General features: G+C 37.0%; 1 protein-coding gene across 2 annotated transcripts in view; it reads left to right on the forward strand.

Annotated features, from left to right (window-relative positions):
* The window catches only part of LOC126189036 (sin3 histone deacetylase corepressor complex component SDS3), a 105,705-nt gene that overhangs the window by 66,006 nt on the left and 16,494 nt on the right, over positions 1-23,205 (forward strand). Inside the window, exons 5-7 of one of the 2 annotated variants that reach the window (XR_007537901.1) lie at positions 911-1,088; positions 18,588-18,690; positions 19,757-19,835. Coding sequence is in view for 1 of the 2 variants with exons in the window: in XM_049930891.1 (XP_049786848.1) it covers positions 911-1,088; positions 18,588-18,690 (281 nt within the window). In the remaining variant the exon portion in view is untranslated. The remainder of the gene's footprint in view (positions 1-910; positions 1,089-18,587; positions 18,691-19,756; positions 19,836-23,205) is intronic. The other variant, XM_049930891.1, reaches the window with a different exon arrangement.

Consider the following 23,205-nt stretch of genomic DNA (forward strand, 5'->3'; position numbering starts at 1 on the left):
TTATAGCTGGGATTTATTTTTCTTCACCTTTGCAGTTGTTTAGAAACTTACCCAAAAACTTTGATCTCTTCTCTCTTCCTCTTTTACTCCTGTTAAATGTTCACATTGGGCATGGTTCAGTTTCTTTTTCTGTAGCCATTCATTACATTCTTTTAAATCTTAGTAAAGTTTTAGTCTTAGTTATTCGTTTTCTGTATAAAATAAGAATAGTTGTGACAGTTTTAAGTGAACTACAGGCTGCAGTGTATGTCTGACAAGTGTGCGCTTGACTGGGACTTGTCTCTGCTTTTCATTGACAGTGGGCAACCAATTGGACTATCCATGCGTATCTCATGGAATGACTCAAATCTTTAGCTTACCAAAGGCTTCTCCTTCGACGCAGTTGGACTTCTGTAGGTAGACTGGTCCACAGGGATGCTGTTGAGATAATTTACTTTTTTTTCCAGTAGAGTATGAACAGCATCAGTAAAATGCCTCAGATTAAGTTGAGATATCATCTATAAATTTTCTGCCAGAGCCACTAGTCCAAATGTTATGGAAAATCATCTATGGATTTTGTTGGTGTGGAGAGAGTTGAATGGAAGATTGAAGCTTAGTTGGTTTGTAAAGCTTGATCAGGCAGGAAATGGGTTAGTTCTTGTTTGGCACACAATTTTGTCATGAATGTTTATAAATGATCTGGGAACTACATGATTTCAAATTTTTGATGTGTATTGTGAAATCTCGTTCACTTGTAACTAGCAAAAGTAAAGTGAATCACAATACTTCCTTAAAACAGGATAAGTGTGATATTGGGAAAGACTTTTGAATTAAGTAAATTATTTTTATTCCTTGCAATATAACTCATGTGGAGACACATTATTTTTGTTAGTTTAATTTCTTACTGTAATTATAAATCAATATGTTCTAGGTGAAACCAGTCATGACGAGGAAACTACGTCGTCGTCCAAACGATCCAGTTCCAATTCCAGAGAAGAGGCGGAAACCTCCACCTGCACAGTTGAATTATTTATTAGATGAGAAAGAAATAGAAGCAGATCTTAAATTAATTAATAGAGGAAAGTTAATGGGACCTATCAGAAAACCAGGTTATGATCTACCTATCAGAATTCATTGATTTCAGTTGATTTTAAAGAAAATTGTATTACTTATAAAAGAAGAGACAAGAGGAGTGAGGATGAAGCAGTGCTTTATGGAAGGGATAAAAGTCTGTGAAGTTAGAACAGAATAAAATTCATGCCAGTTTTATGAAATGAAAAGTACACATACGTTTTGCTCAATTTATTCATAGTTACTGGTCTGAAACATCTCTGCAGATACGATGAGTGTTGGGAATATGAAAGAGTTCTCAGCATGAAAACTGATAAGCAATAACTCATTTGAAGGGAGCAATAAACTTTCATTTCTGTCCAGTATAAGAATGCAGAATATTTTGCACAACAGATGGTAGATAATTTTACAGAGAGAGAATTAATATGAAGGCTTTGATTTGAAACATTGTAACGAACAAAGTTTGGTGATACACCAGTATAGTAATGGAAGAAGATAGCTGATTACTCAGTGAGCAGAATAGCCACTGAGCAGCACACATTTAGGAAAGGATATATATATATATATATATATATATATATATATATATATATATATTTAAAAAGAAAGATGATGAGACTTACCCAACAAAAGCGCTGGCAGGTCGATAGACACACAAATAAACACAAACATACACACTGTGTGTATGTTTGTGTTTATGTTTATGTTTGTGTTTATGTTTGTGTTTATTTGTGTGTCTATCGACCTGCCAGCGCTTTTGTTGGGTAAGTCTCATCATCTTTCTTTTTAAATATATTTTTCCCACGTGGAATGTTTCCCTCTATTATATATATATATATATATATCTGTGTGTGTGTGTGTGTGTGTGTGTGTGTGTGTGTGTGTGTGTGTGTGTGTGTGAGGGGGGGGGTTGATTGATTGATTTGATTGATCAGAAAGGATGATGATTCTGGCATACAACGTGGTCTTGCAGTTACTAAGTGCTTTCACTTAGGCCTACAACAAAAGGACCATTCATAGAGAGTATACAGATGCTGGTGCTCAAACTCCTCATTGGCTACCTCAGAATCTCTAGACCCATCAATGCTCATTGTAGCAGGTCTACTACAAATTCCAGCAAGAACACAATAGCTTAATTACCTTTGCAAAATATGTAATTACTGCAGTTTATGTAAACTCGTAAACCCTTTGGAGATAAACTCCGTAACTCGTTTTTTTAATTTTACTTTCATGTTTATTTTTGTATTTTTAAGTTTTTAGTGTACTTCTGTTTTAGTTGATGTAATGAAGATGATAATTGCAATGATTTTTGCAGAAGATATTTTTGGGGAAATGTGGGGAAATGTTCACTTGGACTAAGTTACTAAAAATTACTTAGGTTGTGCTCAATAATAGGTCAGACTTTATGGTACAAACAGTCAGTAAGGTTATCAAGCAAATGTTCATAAACACCTCAGTACGAAGAGATGTACAGCTAATTTAATTTTATAGCTGAAATATATGAAACGTTAAATGTTTCTTTTTTTTTTGTTTCCTTTCTTTCTCCCTGTACTACTTTAAAAATATATGGGCACTACAAGGCAACATGTGGTGTAATGTAGAAAACTGGCTAGTAAGTCAGCTTTTTCTGTTTTGTTAGTCATTGGCTTCATTAGCTGTACTGTTTACACATTTGGTGATTTGAATATCGTTACAATTTGCATTTTATTTGTGTGCAGTAGGTTTTTTGGTGTGAAGTACAGTAGTTTACTTTTTGGGAGTGGAGAACAGGGTTTTTATAGGGAATCCTCTAGAAATGTAGTAAGTCAAGTCTTGTGCTGTGGTATAATATTGTGAGTGGCTTATGGACTGGGCTATCTGTTTCCCACCCTGTTTATTCAATTTTTTTTGCTTGTTTTTGCATACATGTAAAATACTACAAAGTACTTTCTGTCTTCATCAAAGTTGAGTTTTACTGCTTAGTGGAAACAGGATTTCTCTAGGTGTGATAAACATGTCAGCTGCTTTCACTTTCACCTTCATTTCGATGTCCTTGAACTGTTCTTACTACAGACGGATGCATGTTAAAAATTGGAAGTGCAATATATTTTCATGGGTGTACTCTGAAGTTCCATCTCAAGCTTTTTTGTGTTTCTGCTTTGTTCCATTCATAGTCAGTGTCACTTTTCTGCACCTACCCCCCCCCCCCCCCCCCCCCCCCCCCCCCCCCCCCGCATTCTGTTCAGCTTGCCTTTTTCTATTGTTATGTGCATAGATAGTACCACCGTCATTCGCTTCTCATTTTAATTGTTTTGCTTCTTCCATTTAGCCAAAGTGAAGTCACAAATATCAGCACAACTTTCCAATGTGGAATGGCAACATGCTTATAGATGGCTTTTACTTCAGTTAGCAACGTTATTCTCCATGGACTTGTCTTACGAATGAGGAAGTGAAGACGTGGTAGTTTGGTGCCTTAATTCACATACAACAAACCAACCACAGTTTTACAGAACTAGCTCAGTATCTGTTCCTATGGACCTCATTCTTTGCAAGTCTCGTGAAATACTACTGCTTTGTAGCTCTACAAAGGAATGTTTGCTTCTAGATCTCTAGTTGCACTTAAGATTCACTAGTTGGCAGCTTCCACTATGTTATCAGATTTTTGTACTTACTTCTTAGAGTTACTAGATCATTTTCTGTACCTGTGTTAAGTGGTGTGGAATTGTAGCACTCCCATTGATAGCTCAAGAGTGCACTACACAAAGGAACAGCTATTCAGGTTGTAGAGTACTTGTAATGCAAGTGGTTTTCTATGAGGCTGGATGGTAGTTTTGAGATCCTCTGATGAACATTCACCAGTTGATACGCAGAGAGCAAAATCGGATCTCATACAATGTAAAGACACTTAGACGGTTGAAATGTTAACAATAAATTGCCTAAACATTTGTTACAAAGTTCATGAACTAAGTGCATTCCAGGAAAGCTGTCATGCTCAAATTGTTCGTGGAACCGAGAGCTAGTTGAAAACTGACGTAAAAAGCTCTGAAATGTTCAGTTAGACATTAAACTTTTATCGAAAAGGCAGATCAGATGCCAAAGGAAGGAGAGTGTTTATTCAAGCTGACAAAAATATTGCCTGTTACAGTCAAAATTGCATATTGAGTCTGACTGTGAAGTTATCTTGATGCTGGTCTAGGTTACCTCAAATTAATTATTGTATGTCTTTACCAGTCACCTAATTCTTCTGTGACAGTTTTAGAATTATTCTGTGAAAGCCTACACTCAGTAGTACAGAAAAACCCAGATCATGCATTAGTAAGAGGATGTACTGGTAAGTAATGCCTATGAATTTTTTATGTGAAATCTCTAAAAATAATTTATTAGCGTTTTATATGTTTATTTGTCATGCCTACACAGTTATTTCTCAAGATGGGGACAAACATGTATCCCTTCGAGAGATTAGTTAGTTGGTGCTGTCACTGTAGAGTGTTTGATTTTGTTCAGGAGGGCACAACCTTACCTCAGCTTGCACCAGTCCATCACTATCAAAGTGAAATCTTCGAAGGTGTTTTCCAAATTTTGGAAAAAGATGAAAATTGGATGGAGCTGAGTCAGGACTGTATGGAGGATGATCGATGACAGTGAGAGTTCTGGCATTGCCATGCTGAAGGGGAGGGTGCTCCATATGAGGACAAACTCTTCGAATTTGAAACTCGATTACAGCACGCTGTTTCTCATGCAGTGACGTAGGTACACAACACACTATCATGTTACACGCTACAGTTCATACCCCTCTAGTGGCAGAGGGCTGCAAATAAATTAAAATGAAGAATAAAGATGTAGAATGTTAATAAAGTTGTAACATCTAAAAAACTGAATGAGTTTTCACATAAAAAAATTCTGAGGCATTACTTATTGTCGCAGCCTTGTAATTGGAGGCGACTTCAGTCTACAGAGTATAGATTGAGACATCTGTGGGTTCAGTGCAGATGGTATGGACAGGCAGCCTTGTGAAGTACTTTCTGTAAAGAGCAGATAAAGAGTTGTTAATTTCTAAAATGCTGAGGATACAGATATTGTTGCAATCTTGGTTCAAAAATGTCATTTGAAGCTAATTGAAGAAAGATTCTACTGCTGCCAGTATACATTTTTTGCAAGGACCGTGAAGATAAGACAAATTAGGGCTCATATGGAGGCATATTTACGAGTGGAACATGAAGGGAAATGACTAGTAGTGGTACAAACTAGCCTCTGCCATGAACCAGGTGATGGCTTGTGGAATATGTATGTGGATGTAGATGTTAGACACAGATGTAGATCTTCCCCATCACTGTTTACTTGCTACTTTTCCCTGGCAGAGATGTTTGCTGCTCTCCTGTCCCTTAAAAAATGTGAATCTAGTGCTGTCATCGAGACTCCCATTCATACGTCTTCAAAATAGTTCATGTCTCCTATGTCGTTTCTCATATAGTCAGTAGTCTTTCACCGTCATTCAGTGACTTAGATAGACCACTGAGGCTTCGGGATGGTAGTGTTGTGTTAAAGTGCTGCCAACCTGTCAAACCATACTGCCGTCGGTAGTATCATTAGTAGATGTTGTTGAATGCAGTTTCATTTTTATATGTAATTGGATACATGTGTCATTATTGAACATGTCTGTAAGTCAGTTTGTTTTTGTTTACACTAAATGTTTTGTGTTTGTTGGCGCCTTTTCACTTGTGCTTCTGCAGATGCTCGCTACAAACTCTGATGCACAAATATGATGCTATACAACAGCTTTTTGAAGTTGCTTTCTTTGTACTCTTTTTTTTTTTTTTTTTTTTTTTTTTTAAGTGTTAATGAGTAAAAATGGAACCATTATAGGATTACTTCAATGTCAGTCTCTTGATCCCCCTTTTTGTTAGGAACAGGTAGAGGTAGTAAGTAGAAATTTGTCACATTCTAAGGTCTAAAATTCCTTGGCTGTGTAAAAAATGTAAGCTTCTGTGTCCGTGAAGTCGAAAGATCCAGTCATTTATCTCGTGTATTTTGATACTTGCAAACTTGTTCTTAAAAATGTATTGTTAAACTAATTATCTGTGCAGATAAGTGTGTATGGAATCCTCATAGCATGAGTCCTACTTGCACATGGCCATTTGTATATACACACTCACTCTAGACCATATATCCGGGGTTGTAGGTTGTGGTTTGTGTTACAGAAGTTTTTGTTTTTTATAAAAATTATGATAAACAATGAAATTCAGGTCCTTGGGAGTCTGGCATCTATTATTTTGTTTTAAAGGCTATATAGTATGCTAAAAAACTTCCTTTGTAGTGCACACAGACTCCTTCATTGCTTAAAGAATTTTTGTTTGTGTTGATTTAGGAACTGATTTTCATGTGTAACTATGACTCTGAATCTGCTATAAAACTTGCATCGATATAGGCTGCAGGTTGTTTTCATCATACATTACACAAATTAAATCAGTTACAGATTGTTTCTTGGTCTGTTCTTCACAATATTGTATACTTGTAATTATTGCAATGGATCTGATGTGCAGTATTAATACTACTGTGTTTCTATATAACAAGCAGGTAAAGTACAGCATTGATTTACATTAAGTAGGAAACAGATTAATATTTAAGAAAAGCTCTTGTTATAAGTAACATGTGGATCTAGCATTCAGGATGATGACAGTTCAAATCTGCATCCAGCCATCCAGATTCAGGTTTTCAATAGTTCCCCTAAATCGCTCCAGGCAAATGTCAGATTGGTTTCTTTGAAAGGGCGCCATTGATTTCCTTCCCCATCCTGGAAACACAGTGTGTGTGCTCCAATTCTAATAACCTCGATGTTGATGGGACATGAAACCTTAATCTTTTTCCTTGTTGTTACGGTATATTGGTACATCTTTGTTCATGTTGTCTTTCATTTTAACATTAATCTTTATGGTCAGAATAAAAATGCAACATAAAAAATCCTATTAAGGCCTGTTTTTTTCACACATTTTGACTTCTTTGATCTGGCATTTTATATATTTTATTACCATAGTAGCAGGTCTTCGTAAGAGAATGTAAAACTGTAATTACTATATAATCATATCATGATTCATACTTCATTCAAAAACATATGGGAGCAAGTGATGTAATTTCGTATGAAAATATGCACTTTGCTTCCATTTGGTGCTAGCAAGTAGTGTTCCTTAAGTAAATAGCTGACAAGAACTACACGAGTTAGTGCTAAAATATTGACAGTATGTAGCCTTGTGAAAGAAATAACATGAAATATGACAGGTATGATTTTGATCAGTGGTGTTAGATTTTAATGTGGACTTTACACATATTGATTGATAGTCAAAGTTTTTCATCAATACTGTTAAGTTTCGGAGACATTCAGACATTAACTGAATTACATGGTATTTCATATGTAAGTTTGATCATTCTGTTAAATTGGTTGTTCTGGCTGAAAAAAATTGAGAGAACTGAGATTCTTGCAACAAAGAATGAGCCCTAGGTACGTGTGGATTGATGTACATATACTTATGTGTTTATAAAAATTGGTGGTTGTCTGTCTGACATGATCAGAAGGTAAATGATGGAATGCATGGCAATCATTTTTGGTAGTACCCGGCAGTGTGCTGCTTAAACCAAGATATGAATGACGTATATTCAAAGTATGCATTTCAATCTTAGGTGCTTAATATAACAAAAATATTTTTAAAGTAGTTGTGGTATTTGTGTTTCATTCAAGTGGATAAATTGGAATACCAAGCCATCATAACTTTATTGGATGATTATTGTCAACAAAAACTGTTATGAAGTTCGCAAATGTGTATAAATAGTTCTTATCTGCGTGTCTGAAAGCACACACTGTTTATGTTCCACAGCTCCACGAAATACGCTCAAGATTAGTTCACTGACTGCATATTCTTTGACAACATTGTAATAGGTATCAGTCTCCTTTCCAGTAGTGACATATGAAAATAACTGCTGGTGCGGGACTCGAACTCGGATTTCCTGCTTATTGCAAGTGTACGGCTTAACCACTTTGGCTGTCTGAGCACACTTCCTGGACTGACTCAAACTTCCCATGTCATACTGTCTTACAGGTTCTATTGTAGTTCTCTAAATTAATTGCCTAATGCTCGCAACTTCCCCATGAGAGGCAGAATGAGACATTGAGTAATAGAGACCAAAGTCATTGTCATGTGCCTGTCTAGGGCTGCTAGGAAATTCATGTTTCAGTCCCCGTCTGGCACAAACTTTCATATGTAACTATGGGATGGTAGATCTATGCCTAGCACAGCTGATGTCAAAGAATTTGCAGTCAACAAACTAATTTTGAAAGTTTATGAGTAGGCTGTTCTTCACATTCAACAGCTAAGAAGTAGATGGCTGAATTCAAATATGGCCTTCCCTCTCTTGAAGGTGATTTAGGTCAAAGATGCCACGTAGTACTAGTCCTGAAAATTGTGCAATATGGTGTTGGATGACAGACAATTATAGGTCTATGAAATAGCCGATATCGTATGCAAACTAGAAGACAGAATGCAATAGATCTTATAATAATTAACTGTGAATAAGTGTTATACAAGTTGGGTGCTGCATTTGTTGAATAATGATAAAGAAAGGGGGTTATTAACAGTGCTTGGAAGGTTTAATTAAAAAATAATAATATATGAAAAATTCAGCTTGAGAATTACGAATTATTTAGGAATAAAGGAGACGACTCACCGAAAGAAAGAAGCGCTATGTTGTCAGTAGGTACACAGGCGAAAGGTACACAGATTTAATAGTTTTTGGACTGAACTTACTTCTTAAGCTTGTAGGAGAAGCAAAAGTGCAGACCTGGTGTATAACATGCCTGCTTTCACAGGTGGCAAAGCCTTTGATGGGTAGGACAAGCCTGTGATTGGACTGGTGTAGGTGGTGCTGGGTGAGTGGATGGAGCAGGTCTTGCTTCAGTCTTCCACAAGGGTGTGATCCCTGTGGCAGTGGACTGGGGGTGGGAGTGGACCAGGATGTTGAGGAGGTTGGGTGGGCAACAGAACATCACTTCGGGAGGGGATGGAAGTATCTTGTGTTGGATGTCCCTCATTTCAGGACATGATGGTAGCCCTGATAAAGGACGTGGTTCTGTCATTCCATTAATGGGTGGTACTGGGTAGCAAGTGGGGTGCTTCTTTGTGGTTGGTTCTTTGGGTTGGTGTAAGACTTAGTAGTGTGTGTGGGGGGGGGGGGGGGGGGATGACTCTGGAGATCTGTTCGTGAATTAGTTCTGGAGGTTATTGTCCATTTGTGAAAGCCCTTGTGAGGCCTTCAGCATACTGGGCAAGAGAGTTCTCATCACTGCAGATGCGTCTACCACAAGTGGCCAGGCTTTGTTGGAGGGATTTTTTGGTGTGGAAGGGGTGGCACCTGTCAAAGTGTGGGTACTGTTGATGACTGGTGGGTTGTGTGGAGCTATGAGATGAGGAGATCGACATCTATGAAGGTGAAAAGGTGGATGAAGGAGGACCAGGTGAAGTAGGTGGGAGAGAAGGTGTTGAGGTTGTGGAGGAATGTGTCCTGGCCTTTGGTCCAGGCTACAAAGACATCAGTAAACCTAAACCAGACCAGGGGTCTTGGGTTTTGGAGTTTCGGGAAGCTAGAAATGCTTCCTCTAGGTGGCCCATGAAGAGGTTGGCATATGACAGTGCCATGCAGGTGCCCATGGCTGTGCCATATATTTGTGTGTGTACCATTCCTTCAAAGGAGAAATAGTTAGTGATTATAATAATATTACTGAAGATGAGACATTGGCCCACCAAGGAGATGTCTTGTCGGCTAGGTGTTTCACAGCTTTTATGTATTCAAAAAATAAATAAATAAATAAATAAATAAATAAATAATCTTGAAAAGATTCACCAAACCTGAAAATTATGTAATGGGAGGCATAAAGGTGACAACTAATGGTAGAGTTAAGGCATTGATTCTTTCAGGGGCACATAAACAAGGCTGAACATTCTTAGCTTCCTGACAAACTGTTCTCCAATGTTAATGGGGTATCGATACACCTGCATGGTAACTACGGTGTGTGTGTGTGTGTGTGTGTGTGTGTGTGTGTGTGTGTGTGTGTGTGTGTGTGGGGGGGGGGGGGGGGGGGGGGGGGGGGGAATGTGGACATGCGTGCGTTCTCCATTATTTTTGTGCCTATAGGTGACCGAATGTCTCAATACTCTTTGCATTATTTGTATTCCGCATAGACCTTTCCTTTAGCGTGTTTGTAAAGCTGCAAATTATGTTATGTGGGGAACAATAAACTACTTCAGAGCACATGGTTGTATACATTAATAGAGGGAAAGCAACTACATACCACCTCCATGCCTAGTAAAGCACTATGGTGTTAAAAACTTCTTTGGAATGGCGACTGCTTTTAGTGAACTCTGCTTGTTGTATATAATGTACAACACCACAAACCACCTAAATCATAGGCAACAAAATGCAGAATTTCCAGACAGTTGTTCCACAAATATTGTAAGTATCAGTGTAATTGTAGCTCTATTAAGAATTTTAATCCACATAATGAACACAAATTTCAGACAGGCTCCATACCACCAGTAAAAGCAACAAAATGTGCCACAGATGCTAATCTTAGTTTGAAACAGATTGACATAAAAATGAAGCACTATTTACAGCTTTGGTTTATCCTGAGCCATTGAAGCAGTGGAAGGAAGAGTGTGTGTGACCCTGTACCAAAAACATGAAATTGGGTTAATCTGCCGGAAAGGTTTTTCTTTTTTCTTTCAGTTTTTTCGTGTGTGACAAACCAGTTCTTATTTATTTCCTTGTAAGAGGACCAACTGAATGAACAAATACAAGAGTAGAGACCTAGGTTGCTATGTTGCACAACAAAATTGTTTTTCTCTACACAGTCCATCTTTCCACATCTGCTTTGACAATTGGAAAATTGAGAGATCAGGGCATTAATGGTTGGAGCATGCAGTTTTTGGTAGTTTCTGCACTCTGTAACTCCTGTTTCTTCCACATCTAAAGAAACCTGATTCAAAACAGAGTTCAGTGAAGACATAATGACAAATGTGGACATGTTCTACAGACCTTCCAGAATAGTGCTTCAGAGGTAAATTCTACTTACTGGAGAAACATTGGGCACAGTAAAGTGATGTTACAGGGGACAACATAAAAAATTTTATTTTTAGGTATAAACTTTCCACTGCCTCACAGAGAAAGTATGTATCTGCTTACATGTTGCAGATTTATTGTATTTACTTAAATGAATCTATTGCATGCCTTGGTGCTCAGACATGTATTTACTTTCTTTGATGTAGTGAACTACAGTTGCAATTTGTCATGAGGTCCGTTAGGGGACGGGAAGGAGGGTTTCTAAGAGAATATCTAAACTTGTGAAATAAAAGAACTGTTACACATATCTATCTCATTATGACTTTCAAACAAATGAGAACTATAACTTTTCCAAAGCTTTTTTTCCCTGACTTACATGAAGCCAAGTGTCATATACAGTGATTTCTACAGTGCTATAAGAAATTTAAGTACTGGCGTTTAACAGTACACGTGGATACTGAACAGTATATCAAAAAATGAATAGAATGAATCATTTTGATAGATGTAGAGTCACTGTTTTGTCTATTTGAGAAAAAGATTAGTTCTAGAAATCTGCCTATTGTAGATTACGGATTTTTTTTTTTTTTTTTTTTTTTTTTGTCATTCTGTGACAGAGAGAGCACGATTGACTTGTACGTGGTAGAAATAGAGAAGCATGTGAAGTTTCCAGTGCTTGAGAATTCCTCCTTTGTGAAGAGAGAGTGGAAAATAGGACTGTGGAAAAGGAAATAATAAGTTACGTAAGTGCTGGAGAACGATAGAAATCTCTCTGAATTGTTGCTCAAGTGAGAGAATTTGAGAGTACATATATACGAGCTTACAACATTTCAAAGAACTGTTAGTGAATTTACAAATAAAAGATAAAAGGAAATGGGAAAGACAATTAGACAACTATGGCAGATGTGGAGAGACAATCATGAGAGAGAGAGAGAGAGAGAGAGAGAGAGAGAGAGAGAGAGAGAGAGAGAGGAAAATGTGAGAATGTGATACACTTGTGGTGGGGCAAAAATGTGCAAATAGAAAACATCTGAAAAGAAGACTTTGAAAGAGATGAATGTCAATATAAAATGGATGTGGGTTGCAATGGTGTAACAGTCCATATTTGGAGTATTATTCAGTTGTGTGTACAGCAGAAGGCTAGCTGTGGAAGTATACAAAGGATTTTTGACATCAAGTTTGTTTGTGTGGCCATCCTCTGCAGCAAGCACAGAAATACTTGTTTTGTAAATAAAACGGCCTTTTGTTGCTGAAACTTATTTTTCCAAGGTATGTTTTGCCTGTTTCTTGCTTTAAGGCATCTTCAGTGAGGTCTGTAATGATGCAGTTGTGTTATTTTTAGATTATGAAACAGTTGACTTAGCGTTTTTTTTTTTTTTTTTTTTTTTACGTGATTAAGTTATTACTTACAGTTTGCTGTGATCTGCGTTTCCTCTCATCTGGTCCAGAGGTTGCACTACAACTTTATTTTTGAAACATAAGCACAGTTTTGTATTCCGAACTTGCTTGTTGCTTATTGTTTTGTTTTTTGCTTGTTATATCCAGAAAGTTAATTTGGTTATTCTATTCTCTTTCAATTGTGATGATTATATTTTTATGTACTTTGTTGGAGTCAGTATATAGTTTCTCAATTTCTGTTTGTGGTTCATCTATTAAGCAGAGGATGTCATTCATATACCTAAACCAATATAATGCACTGTATTCTTTTGCTACTATTTTTGTGAAAATGATCTGTACAATGTGATTTCCAAAAATATTTGCTAAGGCTCCTGGAACAGGGGACCCCATTGGTAATTGATCTGCTTATAAATAAAATTCGTTAAAATTTCAACCACTCTCTAAGAGCTATTACATTTGTATTCAACACTGTGTGTGTGTGTGTGTGTGTGTGTGTGTGTGTGTGTGTGTGTTTTTTAATATATTCTTTGTTAGGTTGCTAGCACAGAGGTAAACAAACCAAAGAGGAAGAAACACATAATGAAGTTACAATATTTATGTTGTTAAAAGCACAGTGTTCGAACAAATAGCTACATCTAGTGGTAAAAGAATAATAGTACACCGCAAAAAAGGAGGAGAAATATGGTGAACAGTGCGAAAAAGTTCGGAATACAAAACTGCGCTTATGTTTCGGAAATAAAGTGGTAGTGCAACCTCTAGATCAGATGAGAGGAAACGCATATCACTGCAAACTGTAGGGAATAAATTAATCACATAAAAAAATGCTAAGTCAACTGTTTCATAATCTAAAATAACACAACTGTATCATTACAGACCCCACTGAAGATGCCTTAAAACAAGAAACGGGCAAAACACGTATGGGAGAAATAAGTTGCAGCAACAAAAGGCAGTTTTATTTACAAAACAAGTATTTTTTTTTTATCACTCACGGCCTTGATTCAAGAAAATTACACTCAAAGATCAGGTGGCATTGTGTGTAAAATCAATATTGCTTCGATGTGGTACTATTAATCTTTGTCTGTAAAGGATGGTATGAGACACATGCCTGCACACAAGCACGTCTTGAGACTGTTGGTATGCAAAATATTGTCAAGGTTGGTTGGTTAGTTTCATGTTTGATGGACTACTTGCACGATAAACTGTAATGATGTGGAACAAGTCATTTTACATTCAAATCTCAAACTTATTTGTAAATATGGCTACATGCTGGACACTTATAAAGTGTTACTTTTTCTTCAGAATACAGATGTGTGTTAGTAATTTCTGCCCACCACATTTTAGACACTGCAATAATAGAAATTCTATGGAATACAAGGAGTTGCCAAGGAGAAGCTTTTTCAGCTTGCTCTTTACTTTGCTGTTTGTCAGACATTTCATATCACTGGTAAGTTGTCAGAAATTATAATTGCGGTATTGTGCACCCCTTTTTGTTCTAAAGACAACCATACTGTGGAGTAATGAAGGTCATTTTTTCTTCTGGTATTGTAATTATGTGGATCATTGTTCATTGCGAATTGCATTGGGTTATTTATAACAAAATTCTTGAGGGAATAAACATACTGTGAAGTAGCAGTCAAAATGCCCAACTCCTTAAACAGATGTCTACAAGATGATGATGATGAGTGAGCACCGCATATTATTCGTACAATTCCCTTCTGAGACTAACTTTTAAAGAAGAGTTACCCCAGAACATTATTCCGTATGACGTTATTGAACAAAAACATGGTAACTTTGTTACTTCTCTCTCCCCAAGATTTTCAATGGTTCTAAGCGGAAATGTGGCTGAACTAAATTGTTTTCAGAGTTCCAAAGTGTGCCTCTTCCAATTTAAATTCTTGTCAATGTGGACACCTAAGAATTTTGAAGTTTCCACTCTATTTATTACTTCTTCACTATGTGTTACTCTTATCATTGGTGTGGTACCACTACATGTGGAGAACTGAATATGTAGTGTCTTTTTAAAATTGAGGGTGAGACTGCCCAAAAAACCAGTCAATGATACTTTTAAGAACATTGTTGACTATATTTCTATATTTTCTGTTTCAGTATGTGTGCTTGGATTGATTACAATACTGCTGTCACCAGCAAAAAGAAGTAATTGTGCTTTTTTGTGTAGCAGATGGAAGAGTGATTGTGTGTGAGAAACAATAGTGGATCTAAGATTGGGCCTTGGGGAACCCTGTATATTATTTCTCCCCAGTCAGAATTATGTTCCCAGACTAAAACTTTCCGCATTTTTTTCATTCAGAATGATATCTATTGGTTGGCTATACCATCAATCCTATGAAACTTCAATTTATGTAGGAGAATACTGTGATCCACTCAGTTAAATGCCTTAGATAGGTAGCAGAAAATACCAACTGGTATTACTTTATTACTTAATTCTTGTAAAATTTGGTGAGTGAACATATAAATGGCATTCTCAGTAGAGCAACTCTTCTGAAATCCAGCCTGAGATTTGTTGAAGATATTATTGTTGTTCAAGTGAGATACTGTTCTACAGTACATCACTTTCTCACAAAATTTGGAAAATGATATCAGCAGGAAACAGGTTGGTAGTTACTTATGCCTCTCCTGTCACCTATCTTAAAGAGGGTTTCGACAAAGGTACATTACAGTCTCTCGGGAAAAATGCTTTGAGTTAGTGATGCATTATAGAGTTCAGATAAGATGGGGCATATTAAATGTTCAAATGTGTGTGAATTCCTAAGGGACCAAACTTCTGAGGTCATCAGTCCCTAGACTTACACACTAATTAAACTAACTTACACTAAGGACAACACACACACACACACACCACACACACACACACACACACACACACACACACACACACACACACACACACACACACACACACACACACACACATGCCCGAGGGAGGACTTGAACCTCCAGTGGGAGGGGCCATGCAGTCAGTGACATGGCGCCTTTAACTGTGCAGCGGCATATTATATGGGAACAAATTTTCAGTACTTGATGCAAAACACCATCAAAACCAGATGAGCTTTTATTTTTTTGAGAGAATATATTAATTTTCTTAATTTCAGGAGGAAAAGTTGGTGTTAAATTCATATGATTGGATTTTATGACAGTTTGCTTTTTAACATACTGCAGTGATTATCTAGAACTCTTTGTCCCTATACTCTCTACTATATTTAAGAAATGATTATTAAATATATTTGTTACCTGTAACATATCGTTTATTGCCATCCTTTCAGTTCAGTGATTATGATGATATCCTGTATTGTGGTTGTTTGCCGTGTCTCTTATTTCACTGCATTCCATAAGTCAAAATTACTGATTTCTGAAATTATGTGCATGTTCCTTGATTTTTGATAACTTTTCTTCATAATTTTGAGTAGTTTTTTGTAGTGTAGAAGTACTGCAGAATCTCTGTAGTTGTTCTTGCCAACAGATACATTTACCTTTTCCTTTCACAAGATGCTTACCCTCTAGTGATCCATGTTGTTTTTTTTACAAGGCTGTTTGATGTCCTTTCTGTTTAGCTTACCCATGTGTGTTTGCAGATATTTCTGTGCCATGAAGGCCTAGAAAATGAGGGGAAAAGAAGTTACCCATGAACTAGTTGCACATGAAGAAAATACAGTAATCTACTATTGGTTTGCATGTTGTGAAAAGAAGTGTGGGGCTGGGCCAGATGAACAAGGGCAAGAAAAGGAGCATGGTGTTTTAGAAAAGAACTGGTGGATTCTGACAGGCTTATCAGTATTCTAAAAATTGTGGTAGTTCAGGTCCATAATGTGTGGTTATGGGAAAAAGTCAATAAATCTGGAGCAGATCAGATGACTCTGGTTTTATAACAATCAGAGTTAGTTGTTATTACAAACACAAATCTGATTACAGTATACACTTTTGAACATACCTCACAGGATATTCACTACCTTGTGGGTGGATTTCTGATGTGTAGTAGCCCACAACTTGCTAAAATTTGTCTGAACAGGTCCAAGACAGGTCCAGTCCTTTTGATAGCACCCAAGGTGCTATATAAGATAGGCATTAAGCTATCTTGGGAAGAGGTGGATTGACCATAGACACCAGGGGAGTCTGTTGATGAAGTAGTAAGGGTATGCTAGCAGACCCCAGGGATAGTATAATTTTGATGGTAGAAGTATGCGTGACCTTGTTTTATTCTCTTTGATCATTCCCCAGCCTTTAATACCCACTACTTTCTGAATCAAATTTGCTGGCAAGAAAGATCCATTTCTTTATATGCATTTCATGTCTTAGTGACCAGAAAATAGGGCGAGTGACCATTTACCATAATTCATTATTATGACTGCATTGCAACACTGTGGTAGTTTCTGCACCATTGTGGTTGAAGTTAGGAGACATACTCATGAGAGAGACCCTACATTTGGAGTGAATAATGAGTAATTAGTAATAACTGCTGACGTGGCATGGTTGTCCAGCTTTGAATTGGCTCACAGTCTGGTGCAATATAGATGACATCTGGCTCACACTGCAACAGAAAATAAACATAATGCAGTGTGAAAAACAATCTTAGTAGTATCAATTTTATCTGGAGTAATGTACTCAAATTAGTCTTTCCTGGAGAAATGCCTGGCTCCCTACCACTTCTAAGATGAAATCATCCATGTGTGTGGTTTCAGTCAAATGCATACATCGTGTCTTCTCCATATTGTGCAAGACAGTCTTTCAGATGACTAGTAAAGGATCTGATGATATTATGGTTATGTGTGAGGCTGCACTACCCTATTTTCTCAAACCTGTCTTTCCAACAACCAGTATCTCTTATGCAATTGTTCATTGTTGTATTTACTTTGTGCCACAACCTCTAAATAACGAGACTTTCCTAATAAGTAACAAAATCATCAGTTAGTTGACATACGAATGGAGGATTATTACTGTAGAGAATTTCATGTAGCAAACTGAATTCTCAGAACATATAGCTTACAAGGTGCATGTCATTAGGGTGCATAACGTTTGACTTGTTTTCATTAACAGTTCACTGGGCATTGTTACCACAGTCCAAATTTTGACTGATATGTTATCAGTTCTACTTCATGAATCTGTTATCTGCAGTAAGCCATATGAACTTCTTCTGACTATTCCATTTTCCTCAGATCTTTTTTTAACAAGGATTCCTTCATCATGTTCTAGAATGCAGCCCCCCCCCCCCCCCCCCCCCCCGCCCTGCGCACACACACATGGGCCTGCTGCACTATATCTTAGCTAACAGATACCTTGTGGTCATTTGTGCAGTCAACTGTTAGTATCATCTCTGTTGTCAGATGAGTTGTAAGTTGTTGAACATTTTCTATTTATTGTGTATGCTAGTTTGCAAAATGGGGCAGAATACAATTCTCCATTTGTCGATTTGATTATAGCTACATTTCAGAGTCCATTCTATTTTATCTTTCTCAGGTGCACGTGTTTCTTTGGAGAGATTTAATGAAATTGACTCTCCATTTTCTTTTGTTTATGTAACTGTTTGAAATATGGCCTTTGATGTCTATCATTGATAAATTCTGGGAGTGATGAAATATCTGTCACTTTAGAACAGCTAAAGTGAGGAATACGTGCTGTTGCATACATCGACCAGTACAGAGTGTAAATTTTTTTTATAATGAGTTTAGAACTAATTACTTGTGCCTTCCTTTCTTCACCAATTTCCAGAGATTGCTTCAATGTGACAGGCATACTTGTGTTTCTTCCTGAATGAGTTTTTCCTTTAATCAGTTTTATATGGCAATTACACATTTGGAATTAGAAAACTTTTTTCGATTTTCTAGTAACCCATTTCTTGTTCTCTACTAATGGTCCTTGTTTTATTATTGATTTATTTTGTCCATATATATTTGACTGTTCTGGTAAATAATGTTGTGTATTTGTTGTTACGTTCCTCAAGGTTGATCATTCCGTTTATTCCATATGTTAGTGCTTGGAATTGCAAATAGGGAGATTGTGTTTTTTGACATAACTATTAATGCATATTCATGGATGGTATTTGTTTCCAGCTCTTGTGTCCAACACTGGTTTGCCTGTTACACCAGCTGTCCCAGAAAATTCACTACCAGAGACAAGAATTGAAGATGGTAAATTGCTCTATGAGAGGAGATGGTAAGAGATCTTTTGTCAGTATTCTTGATCTTTTGTCAGTATTCTTGTTTTGAAATTAGCAAAAATGTTTAAAACAGTGGTTGAAATTTAAAGAGTTATTTGATTATAGTATTACGTAAAGAGTGGACTAAGACCACCCCATTAGTTACCCACCCCATTAGTTACTTGTGTAGGTATTTATTTTGAGGTATGACCAAAAGCAGCAGTTCTTATGTGTAGATCTTCGAGAGTACTTGTGAAGCAGCACTGGAGTCTCAGTTGAAATAAGGCTTAAATGTGTTATCTTCAGAAATATGGAAGGAATTTCTCAAATATGCATTGCAATTAAGTTGAATTGGAGATACAAACAGAAAATAGTAAATGTATGTATCTGTGCAGTACTTGTAGTGTATTAAGAAGTTTAGTGGTCAGTTTTAATTTTTTTGTGTGTTTGTGTATACTAACATTAATTGGTGGTATGATTTGCTGCAGTATCTTAGTGCACTTTTTGTTGTCATTATAGATCAACACTTCTTCAGGATTTATTGTGAAATTTATGGCAGTATATTTCTAGACCAAAAATTCTAACCTTCTTTCAACTTTATTCCTTTTGATGTGAAGTTAATGGGTAATACCACAGAGAATGGAATGGCCAAACGTTAATCTAGTGTTACATTAAAGTGACTTTTACTTCAGTGTGACACAAATGACCAGAACATACTAAATCCCTCGTTTTAAACTATTATACACTATGAAACTTAACAAAAGTGCACATCATTTCAAATTTGGAAATAGGGGACTGTATATTTGTGGAATATGGTCCAGCTTTAAAAAAATGAGTGGGAGTATGAAAGGTAGATGATACAGGCAAGATTAGGAACTGGAATTCAAAAGAGCAGGCTAGTAATTTTAGAGATTTTCAGACAGTTACCTGTATCTAAGTATTTCACCTCCACATCACAAACATCTGCTTATAGCCAACCCTTGCTACTGTTAACTCATTATTAGCAATGGAACTTCTTTGTGTTTACATTCCATTTTGTATGAAGTTAGTGATCACAGGTAGCTCTGCCTCTGGTGATTTCAGTGGTCCCAGTGGCTGGGCTGGAGTTACTAGTGATAGATGGATGCATTGGACAAGATATGCATCTGGAACGGCTGTACAGGTAAGATCCCAGGGGCAGAACACTGCTTAAGTGAATTATAATACTGCACAGTCATGATGGTACAAGAAATAAGCATTGTTTCAGACCAGGTACTGCAATGCCAATTGTAAATTTTTACTTTGTCATGCAGTTTTAGATCCCAACTGAGCCTTTAGAATTTGAGAGACCAGTTAATATAAACAATTCGTTTTAGCATCTTGCTGGCTTCTTGACAAGAGTCATGGTGAAAGTTTTTGTGTATTTTCTTATTGTAACCATCACAGCATCCATGACATAATTTTGGGGAATGGAGAACCTGTAGGAAAAACAGTTTCATGCTTGACTGTAGGGATCTCATTTGGTCCAAAATAAACAAACCATATTGGCAGTTAGTATATTAGTTACACTGTGTGCTAATATCTTTTTGATTTCCAGAATTTCGTGTGTTCACTGTGCTCAAAAGAAATAAGATTTGTTGTTTAGATTCAGGTGATGCCAAAGAGAAGCTCTGCATTTTTGTACCTTTCCTTTCAAGGGAGTGAAATAATGTGGACATCACATAATGTTATGTAACATAGTTGACAGTCTTTTACTTTGTTTTAAAGTTCTTATTCTTACATTTTTGTTAATGTTACTTATTATGGAATGTGATGCGATTGTCTTCGAAACACTAAGTTCAAAGAAGTCACCTATTTATACATATAAGGGTAAATGAAATACATAATGACACTAGTGCTGTAGTGAAAGGAAGATACACCATCAAAGTCTACTTGAGAACAAATGTCAAGAAAGGAATACTTGTTATATTATAAAAAGCTGTCAGGAGTCAAAGTGGTAACAGCAATTTGCTTCCAAGCCAAGAGCATCAGTCTAACAGTTAGGTTTCTGCAATTCCTTTCCATCATACCAAGTTCGTGCTGCATCTGTGTTGACTGTTTTCGTATTCAAACACATACAGCCCACTCACTATGCAAATTTAGGGTGAATTACCAACATAACCATAGGGTAGATTTAGTATTGTTTAGGCCTGTGTGGTCACTTCTTGTCATTTTGTCTGTTGGCTTCTGTTTGTTTCTTCGGCTGACATTCAATAAGTGGCTGGCATTATCAAAGGTTCATACTCCATTGCTGGTGGCCGATTTAAGTCGAGCTCGTGGGCAGATACGTACCTATTGTGCAAACATCAGAGGGATTTTCCAGGTCATTACTGCTGTGATTATCCCCTTAATAGATGTAACTGCAGTTTGCTGCAGCACAGAAATCCAGTATCCTTGAGGCTTTTTTTCTTGTTGAAGCTGTCGTCATGTTTGCGAATTTGTAAGGCTTGTGTGGATGAACTGGTCTGGTAGCTCTTCCCCGCAGGGGTGTACCACAGAAGTAATGACCTAGAAAAGCCCTGAGATGTTTACATGACAGGGACATCTTTTCTGACTGCGATCTAGACTCCAGTCAGCCACCAGCAATGGAGGGTGAACTTCTGACAATGCTGGCAACGTGTGCTGATGAAATGTCAGGAAAAGTGTTAAACTAACTTCAACTTAAGTATGTGAGACAGAGGCTGACAGGCAATATGTTACTGTAGGTTACCAGATGACAACTTTTTAAATACATTAATCTTACCTGTGTGTTTTGAAAGTAATTCTTTACAGTTGCTAATACTTCCTCAAATTTTTGAAGAAATTTTTATACATGGTACAAACATTTTTTACACACAGTATAAAAATTTTTAAAAAATTAGGAAATAAAGTTTAGGTCAATTGCCAAAGTAACATGTCTTAGGTTCAGTCTCCTATTTCAGATGTGACTGACTGAAATTGACATAGTATACACGAGTTAAGATTGCACCACTGGTTTTTAAAATCAACCTGTGGTGTGGGTATTACCTAGACTATTAGCTTGACTTGCTTCAGAGTTGATTGTACACCAGAGCACTTATTAAAGAACTGACCCTTAGATGATTGTAATAATGGTAGACAGGTTAGTGAAGTAATATACAAATAAACTACGCTGTTAAACATCTTGGGATTAATAGTGCTGTCAAAACAAAATAATTATCACTTAAACCCAATAAATGTATCTTTGCCAAATACAAATGGTGGCCTTATAAATTGTGAATTCAAGTGAAAACAAAGTACTTTTCTTACTTTGTGTGATAAGGTCCATAGGACCTCGTGATATCCAATTACCCGTACAGTTTGGCTTGCTGTCTGGATAGCATTCTCCCTTTTCTCATCAAATTTTGCTTTGAAGTTACTTCTTTCACTGCTTCTTTAATTGCACGTGCAGTTACCTTCAAGTTTTGGTATAGCAGAATATTTCCATCCTCTTCATTCTCCAGTACTTCAAAATGGTTGGTCAATTTGTTCTTGAAAGTGCCTTATATTACCATTGCTCAAACGTTCCTGATCACATTCAGTAATCTCTCTCTCTCTCTCTCTCTCTCTCTCTCTCTCTCTCTGTGTGTGTGTGTGTGTGTGTGTGTGTGTGTGTGGCCCCCCACCTCCCTCCCTCCCTCACTTCCTGGGTCCAAAAATTCTGTTGATCACTATCCTGGCTGGGAAGTCTGATCGGCATCCACTTACTTATTCACGTCTATATCACTATAAATTTAGTTCACTGACATCCTACCAGAGAGAACCAAGTTCCCACAATATATTTTCTTCCTGATGAAGTCAGTACTGCTTAGGAACAATTACATTGTGTACACTGTGCTTTCCAGTGGGTTCCTTGAAGGATTCTTCTTTCCCTGCTTTCACATTAAGATCTCCCAAGGTGGTTTTGTTGTTCTCACTTGGCAAATTGTTAGACTATCCCTATCTTCTTGTAGAATAAATCATTTTTGATACCATCACTCTCTTCAGTTGGGGCATAACAGTTTATATATGTGGCGAACTGTTTCCTGGAAACTACTGCTACATGTGAGACTCTGGGATTAATTGATTTTAAAATCTAAAGGACTGGTACACTAGGATTCACCACAAAACCAGTATCTAGTGAGAGATTTGCTTCCAAGGTTCAATAGAACATGATATAGTTCTCCATTTCTACAGACACAGTTCCTGTCCACCTTTGCTCTTGCAGAGCCAGCAAGTGTATTCCATATTTATCAGCTTCCTTTACAATGCAGTTTGCTTCTCCAGGCTGGTTTTGCTGCTCCAGGCTAGTATAGCTAGGTATACTTCATTTCGTACTCCATGTTCTCACTTGGTCATTTTGCAGAGATCAGCCCTAGCCAAGATTTTCAGTACTTGATGCAAAACACCATCAAAACCAGATGAGCTTTTATTTTTTTGAGAGAATATATTAATTTTCTTAATTTCAGGAGGAAAAGTTGGTGTTAAATTCATATGATTGGATTTTATGACAGTTTGCTTTTTAACATACTGCAGTG

The sequence above is a fragment of the Schistocerca cancellata genome, chromosome 1 (assembly GCF_023864275.1).
Source record: "Schistocerca cancellata isolate TAMUIC-IGC-003103 chromosome 1, iqSchCanc2.1, whole genome shotgun sequence".
Classification (NCBI taxonomy): domain Eukaryota; kingdom Metazoa; phylum Arthropoda; class Insecta; order Orthoptera; family Acrididae; genus Schistocerca; species Schistocerca cancellata.